The sequence below is a fragment of the Sinocyclocheilus grahami genome, unplaced genomic scaffold (genome assembly GCF_001515645.1).
Source record: "Sinocyclocheilus grahami isolate Dianchi unplaced genomic scaffold, SAMN03320097.WGS_v1.1 scaffold128.1, whole genome shotgun sequence".
Classification (NCBI taxonomy): domain Eukaryota; kingdom Metazoa; phylum Chordata; class Actinopteri; order Cypriniformes; family Cyprinidae; genus Sinocyclocheilus; species Sinocyclocheilus grahami.
Genome location: NW_015505307.1, coordinates 966,366 through 975,164, shown reverse-complemented (window position 1 = coordinate 975,164; position 8,799 = coordinate 966,366). Strand labels below are relative to the sequence as shown.

Here is an 8,799-nt window from a genome sequence, read left to right as displayed (position 1 = left end):
ATTATTATTATTATTATTATTATTATTATTATTATTATTATTATTATTATTATTATTATTATTATTATTATTATTATTATTATTATTATTATTATTATTATTATTATTATTATTATTATTATTATTATTATTATTATTATTATTATTATTATTATTATTATTATTATTATTATTATTATTATTATTATTATTATTATTATTATTATTATTATTATTATTATTATTATTATTATTATTATTATTATTATTATTATTATTATTATTAATAGTATTATTATTTAATCAAATGATGAAAAATAAACCATAAACTGCATCTAAAAATAAATATCACTATAATACTATTGAATTGTAAAGTATTTCATAATAATATTTTTTTCAATGTATATAATAATAATAATAATAAATTGTTATTATTGTAATTGTTTATTATTATTATTTAATCAAATTAGAAAAAATAAACAACATTGTAAAGAAATATCACTATACTGTTGAATTGTAAAGTGTTATTATTATTATTATTATTAATCCAATTATAACATTAAACAAATCAGTAAAGAAATATCATTATAATACCATTTAATTGTAAAGTAGTTTTTAATATATTGAATGTAAATAATAATAATAATTATTATTATTATTATTATTATTATTATTATTATAATAATATTTTTTTCAATGTATATGATAATAATAAATGGTTATTATTGTAATTGTAATTGTTTATTATTATTTAATCAAATTATTAAAAAAATAAACAACTTTGTAAAGAAATTTCTATTGAATTGTAAAGTGTTATTATTATTATTATTATTATTATTATTATTATTATTATTATTATTAATCCAATTATAACATTAAACAAATCAGTAAATAAATATAATCATAATACCATTGAATTGTAAAGTAGTTTTTAATATATTGAATGTAAATAATAATAATAATAATAATTATTATTATTATTATTATTATTATTATTAGAACACAGGGTTCTTACACCTTTTCTAAAGTCAAATTCAAGCACTTTTCAAGCATTTTCGAGGTGCATTTTCAAGCTTTTCCAGCACTTTCGTGGTTCAAAATGTATCACCTGTCTGAATTGCATATAACATTGCATAATCTAAATAGCCAACATAAAATATATAAATCATAAAATTAGAAAAAGAAAGAATTTATCGCAGGATAGGGCTGCAGTATTATGAGAAAGTCATTATTGTTGATCGTTCTTGATATTGTAATACAGTGTATCTGCAGGATTTCTAAATCAAATTAAGACCTACACAAATAAAAGTACTATTGTATGAGGGGGGCAGGGCAATGTCTATGGTAACATATTAAACCATAAAATGACAGCAAAAAAAAAGCATGATTTACAGTTCAGATACAGGATTTCACCAAATCAAAAATATTTATAAAATGATCATCTTCACATCATCTTCAGCCTTTAAACCATTTTTTTTTCAATAGAAATAGAAACGTGTGTCTGGTTATAATGCTAAACGGTTATAATACATAATATCCAAAGGTAGAATATGTGTTTGCAGTGTTTTCACACAAAGGCATTATACGTTACGCCATTCAATTAGTGGAAAACTCACTGGAAATAATGAATGAATCAGTGCAGGTCCACTGCCTCATGTCACAACAGCTGCCGACTAAACCATGTGACTCTCCATTCCACCACTTCATAACTGACATCAGATTTATCCAGCGACCGGAGGCTCTTGTAAAGGCTTTGTGTGACCAGTGACTCAGTATCTGTCCCTGCTAGGATAAACGGCCAGTGTAAAGTGCCATAGGAATTGTAGATTATTGCAAAATTAATGCCAATATTTGCTTGCCTGCAGCCTGTTGTGGTGGAAGAGAAAAAGCCGGTTGAGGTGCAGGTAAATACATTTAGCTGATCGATTGTCTCTTTGTGGGCTTCATGGTGGTGGGACTGTCTTCCTAAATAAAAGCATCCATCTACTGTTTACACCTCCGTACTGGGCACTTTCTATGAACAGTGTTGCACTACTAACACGCTCCTCAAAGAGTGAAGATGTATTGGATGAGCTATTATCTAACGTTGCATGGTAATTTGTATTTTACATTTTTTTGTTAACATCTATCCAACTTTTAAAATTAAATAAAAGTGTCCAAACTTTGACAGAAACCATTGTGGGAAAACAAATATTCTCAGTCAGTTTTTACACATATTATAGTTTTGATTGTATTCATAAAGATCAGCCATTCAAGCATGTTACCAAAATAAGTTGATGGGACATGTAATTTTATTTTAACTATAAACCAACATTTGGTCCCCAAATATTTTTTAACGATGTAGGCTTATCTTCAACCCTGTTACCTATTTTGGATTTTTAAAAAACAATTTTTTGGGGAAAACAAACAAACAAAAAATGCATTGCTTTTAATTTCCCATACAGCAAAAAAAGCAATTTTTGTATGTTGTTGAAAATATATTTATACATTTAAAATATATTTTCACAATTTAACATGCTCCAAAAAATGCAATATTGCCATATATAAAAATATTAAACATGATTAAATCATTATAAATCTACTTTTAATCTCTAGTAGGCCATCCACATTTGTATTTAGCCTAAGTGAAAGACTGGAAATGTATTTTCTTGCTCCGAAATGCATTTAGAAATATATTTTGGTATATGAAGGTTGAAACTAAATATATTTTCTACTTTAAAAATATATTTCATTGATCTTTGCAACATATATTTCAAATATGTTTTTGGCCACAAAAAAAAAAAGTGTCATATAGGTTTACATGCAATTTTAACCATTTATTTTCTTAATAGGGTTGCAAACGATAGACAGACAGACAGACAGACAGACAGACAGACAGACAGACAGACAGACAGAGATAGATAGATAGATAGATAGATAGATAGATAGATAGATAGATAGATAGATAGATAGATAGATAGATAGATAGATAGATAGATAGATAGACAGATAACTAATGATTCAGTTGACCGTCTTCTTCAATCCTCTCACTGTTCTTTTCATTTACTGTATATATGAAATGGTCTTCTCTGTTCTTTCTCTGACACATCAGGTCGACGCGTCTAAGAGCAGCACTCTCGAGGCCGCCGCCAAACCTGAAGAACCTCCAGCACCAAAACCAGAGGAGAAGAAACTAGAGAAAAAATCCACTTTTGGAAGCAGGTTCAAACCCAAGGTAAAGGCCAGATGAGTTGGAGTGCAGGTGTGTGAGTGTATCAGATGTGTTAGTGCATGCAGTAACAGATTTGTGTGGTTTGAGGTACTGCTCGGCCAGGTGAGCAGCAGGATCCAGGCAGCGGCGTCCAGCGCTGCCTCCAGCATCTCCCTCATGTCTGCTGCAGCGGTAAACGCCGCTATACCAGACCCTTATACATTAACCAGCTGCTGTGACACGCGTGTCTGTGTGTGTCTGTGTTTGTGTGTGTGTGTGTGAGTGTCTGTGTGTGTCTGTGTGTGTCTGTTCTCTGACGCTACAAGTGAAAATCGAGTCAAAACACAGTGGCACAGTTATTAATAACGTTAATATTTCAGTAATGTAATATAGACTGTTTTCGGAATAATTCATTTACACTAAAATCCTTTTACTTTCATATGATGCATTTTTCTTTCTTTCTTTCTTTCAAACTTTATTTCAAACCTCCTTCCTTTTCTTTCTTTCTTTCTTTCTTTCTTTCTTTCTTTCTTTCTTTCTTTCTTTCTTTCAAACCTCCTTCCTTCCTTTTTTTCTTTCTTTCTTTCTTTCTTTCTTTCAAACCTCCTTCCTTCCTTTTCTTTCTTTCTTTCTTTCTTTCAAACTTTATTTCAAACCTCCTTGCTTCCTTTTTTTTTTTTTTCAAACTTTATTTCAAACCTCCTTCCTTTTCTTTCTTTCTTTCTTTCTTTCTTTCTTTCTTTCTTTCTTTCTTTCTTTCTTTCTTTCTTTCTTTCTTTCTTTCTTTCTTTCTTTCAAACCTCCTTCCTTCCTTTTCTTTCTTTCTTTCTTTCAAACTTTATTTCAAACCTCCTTCCTTTTCTTTCTTTCTTTCTTTCTTTCTTTCTTTCTTTCTTTCTTTCTTTCAAACCTTCTTCCTTCCTTTTCTTTCTTTCTTTCTTTCAAACTATTTCAAACCTCCTTGCTTCCTTTTTTTTCTTTTTTTCTTATTTTCTTTCTTTCTTTCAAATTTTCTTTCAAACTTTCAAACGTTATTTCAAACTTGTTCCTTTTCTTTCTTTCTTTCTTTCTTTCTTTCTTTCTTTCTTTCTTTCTTTCTTTCTTTCTTTCTTTCTTTCTTTCTTTCTTTCTTTCTTTCTTTCAATCTTCCTTCCTTCCTTTTCTTTCTTTCTTTCTTTCAATTTATTTCTAATTCTTTCTTTCTTTCTTTCTTTCTTTCTTTCTTTCTTTCTTTCTTTCTTTCTTTCTTTCTTTCTTTCTTTCTTTCTTTCTTTCTTTCTTTCTTTCTTTCATTTGAGATGTGGGTTAATTTATTTGTTCACTATTTACTTTATTTGATTACTACTTGTTATCCTTGTTATGCACATTTTTTGATACTAATACTAATACTAATACTTAATACTAATATATTAAGTGTGTAATATATATATATATATATATAATGTTGTTTTATATGTACATTTGAATTAAAAATAATATATGATAATATAGTGTATAATATATACACTACTCTTCAAAAGTCCAAATTTGGGGTCAAAATTGTATAATGTTTTTTTTTTTTTAAAGAAGCCACTAATGCTCACCAAGGCTGCATTTACTTGTTCAGCATTACAGTAATAATGTGAAATATGATCGCAATTTAAAACAACTTAAATCATTCTAATTTGCTGATATGGTTCTCAAATTACATCTTTAATTATTATAATTAATTAATTATTATGTAGAAAAAAGTTGTGCTACTGTTATACTTTTTGTCAGGATTCTTTGATACATTTGACATTCTAGCTGACTAAAAGCATTACTTTCTTAAAAAAGAAAAAAAAGAAAATCATATTGACCCCAAACTTTTGTAACAAGAGTGTACAAAATATAAAATATAATGTGCACAAGAATAGCATATCCATCTCATTAACCACCGGTCATTTCTATCAACATAAGGCACCAGAGCCCAAGAAGGAGACTCCAGCTGCACCTCCCGTGGCAGAAGCCGCTCCAGCAGTGAAGGCCAAAGAGGAGGCGATACCCACCGCCCCAACACCGCAAGCGGCCCCCGACAACAAATCAGCCGAAAGCTCAGAAAACGCCTCCCCCAACATGCCCCGCAGGCTGGAGAAGAGGAACTCCCTCCAGCTGTTCTTCAAAAACCTGGTTAAGTAGAAACCCAGAGATTCTCCACAAACGTGTGAGCATTTGCAATCTGTGTAGTTCAACTCTTCAGCTGTATGTAGCTTGCCAGTTAAATGCTGTCGAGAAACATTTTGTAATTCTGTCTAACCATCCTGATTATTTTGATATTGCTGGCTGTTAATCTTAAAATCAGTGATCTTTGAGGTGATGAATTATAATTAGTGCGGTCAAGCGCTTAATTGCATCCAAAACAAGTTTTTTATTATGTAAACAAAAACTTTTATTTTGGATGCGATTAATCGCAATTTATCGTTTGACAGCACTAATTACAATACAAAAATCAACGTTTGCCATGTATGAACACTAGATGGCATCAATTACCAACCTATCTAGATTATAATAATAATAATCAATTCCAAATCAGCTTATTTGTATTTTAATAAATGCTGATTAAAATGTAATAAATATTTTAAAATATTTAATTAAATTGGACACAAATATATTGCATGAAATCTAATACTATTGCATGGAATCTCATTATATAAATATGTAATTCTAATCTTTGTTGCAATGTATAACTTCTTCATAAATAAAATATGCTTTTTGTCATGTAATATAAATAGAATTGTCCCCAATTATGGTTATTTCAAGCGGGATCGTCCCTGTCAGTTATCTCGGACAAAACTGTCATGACAACTAAATTATCACAGATAATAAAGCACAGAAATTCTCCAAAGCTGCGCCAAAAAAGGACGTGTTGGATCAAGATCTGGCCCAGTTGTCAGGTTTTGCTTCAGGCACCATTTTGGACGAGCAGTAGAAAAACACACACTTTCTTGCTAAGTTAGGATCTCTAATGTTGCGTTATGCGTTGGTGTGTCTCACAGGGCCAAAAACGCCATTCTGATGCCGGAGTGCAAACGGACCCTGTGGCACCCGAGAAGGCCAAATAAAACCCCACCTTTGTTTTGATCGCTCATCTGTGCCAAAACCATTGGCAGCCATGCACATAAGAACATATTTACCATAGCTGGGAGGTATTATGCTGACTTGCAAGGCCCAAATTTGAAGTAACTATCAAATAATAATCCCCATGCATTTAGTGAGAGCAGAAGCAAGTGTAATGATGTACCCTGTTAAGCATGTGTTTTCGACCGGAGGGAGGAACTTGTGTTGTTTTCCTGCAGAGAACCGTGTCAGAGTTGCGTGGTGTGGCATGAGATGGAAAAGTGAAAGTGAAAATGTAATCTTGCATTTAAGATGAACTCCCTTTTCTGTGCATGTTAAAATGTAAAATATGTTAACTGTACTAACACTATACTCATATCGCACTGCAATTCACATGCATTGCGCATTAAAACCGTTGCATTAAGATGCCTTTTCACCGGGACAAAGCAAACAATATGCATGTTTACATGTGAAAAGAAATTATTTATGTAATCATACACTATCTGATTGTGAAAACAACGACCCGTCGTCTGCTTATTTCAATCACTGAAACCTACAAAGCCAATTGGAATTCCACTTAAAGTGCAAAACTTCTGAATCACTTTAATAGATCCGTAGAAATCAAAATAGTTTGTTTAACATAATGTCAATCAAATTAAGCACCATATACCAACTTACTTGGTTATTTAAGTTTTCATTAAAAAAATATAACTTACTCATAACTTACTAACTAAACCACATTACATTTATTGTCTTTTTATTTGCTTGGACACCCAGTTCTGACCAGGGGAGACTAAAAAGAAATTAAGCTAGTTAAATCTTTTATTTTCTTTCTTATTTTCTGAGCATATCACTTAGAGCAGTATGAAATAAATATGTGGTATACAATTATGCAATATACAATGTACATTCAACCCTCTGCCGCAGCCGCATATGTTTTATGAGTTTCTCCCTTTTTTTCTCTATGTTTGTAAAGAGTAGATGGGCCTAATTCAGACTATATCCATGAATCTTTCTGTATCTTTGTTGCATTTTTGTCTATTTAACCAATTTATAAAAATAAAAGAATAATTTCTCTCCTCTGTAAAATGACTCATTCTGTATTTAAAACTATGAAGAATATATATATATATATATCTAATTTATTGAGATGCACCTGTATATGTAACCACTGTTGTCATAATTTCAGCGTCATCTGAAATAAGTCATATCATTGATATTACCTGAGAAGTTAAATGCAGGAAAACCGCACGTCTTCAAGGATGTGCATTTAATACATGTGCCGAGTAAGAACATAAAAGTGAGCAGAAGTGTTTAAAACATACGAGCACAATGATAAAGTTTACACTCTTTAACTGTATGTTGTTAAACTGAATGTACAAAGCAAACTATAAGATTAAATATCTACAAAATATAAATAAATAAAAAACAATATAAAAATAACTGAAATAAGAGTGTGTGGTTTATCTGTGAATCAGATGTGCATAAGGTTACTATAGCAACAGTAGAGTCCCTGTCAGAATCATCATTGGTCCAATTCATTGATAATATTAAATAACATTTTTAATGTATATAAAAAAGCCTAATTAAGACACCCAGCGCTCTGATGCTGCTGTAATGTTGTTGGTTTTACATAATCAAAACTGTGTAATTATTGCCTGATGAATATGCTAACATAAATTTAAAAAAACTCTCTTTATGAATTATGAGTATGTTGGCTACCATAGCAATAAACTTTTGATGACATTACACTGTAGTCATAAATGTGAAAATGTTGGGGTAGTTGGATGGGTGCTGTCTGCTGTTATGTTTCCACCAATGTCAAAATCAAACCTACACCCAAGAGAGTGAGTAAATGATGACCATTATTTTCAAGTGAATTGTACTTTTAACCTCCCATATTAAATAACTTTTTAACTCTCTATGTTAGGTTTATATATATATATACAGTGGGTACGGAAAGTATTCAGACCCCCTTAAGTTTAATATCTAAACAATATACTTTTCTTAAATATATATATACATGCATGTGTGTGTATTTATGTGTAAACACACACATACTATGTAAACAAAAACTTTTATTTTGGATGCGATTAATCATTGCAGCACTAATATATATATATATATATATAATATATATAGTGCTGGGCAACGATTAATCACATCCAAAATAAAAGTTTTTGTTTACGTAATCTATGTGTGTGTACTATGTATATTATATTATGTATATAGAAATACACACACATACAGTATATATTAAAAAAATATTTACATGTATATATTTATATTCACATAATTTATATTATATATAAATATGTTTAATATCTAAACAATATACTTTTCTTAAATATATATATACATGCATGTGTGTGTATTTATGTGTAAACACACACATACTATGTAAACAAAAACTTTTATTTTGGATGCGATTAATCATTGCAGCACTAATATATATATATATATATATATATTATATATGTCGAAACTGCTTATCTCTTATTTCACTTATGCTTTATGTAGTAATTTCATTTACTTTGACAATAATGCATTTAATT

At 29.9% G+C, this 8,799-nt stretch overlaps 1 protein-coding gene across 1 annotated transcript in view; it reads left to right on the top strand.

Moving 5' to 3' along the window:
• Positions 1 to 7,333, top strand: part of LOC107590473 (neurofilament heavy polypeptide-like) — a 22,139-nt gene extending 14,806 nt beyond the window's left edge. The window contains exons 10-14 of the mRNA XM_016279226.1: positions 1,845 to 1,883; positions 3,071 to 3,193; positions 3,278 to 3,361; positions 5,108 to 5,317; positions 6,184 to 7,333. Of these exons, the coding sequence (XP_016134712.1) occupies positions 1,845 to 1,883; positions 3,071 to 3,193; positions 3,278 to 3,361; positions 5,108 to 5,317; positions 6,184 to 6,249 (522 nt within the window). The 3' untranslated portion in view covers positions 6,250 to 7,333. The remainder of the gene's footprint in view (positions 1 to 1,844; positions 1,884 to 3,070; positions 3,194 to 3,277; positions 3,362 to 5,107; positions 5,318 to 6,183) is intronic.
• The last annotated feature ends 1,466 nt before the right edge of the window (positions 7,334 to 8,799 follow it).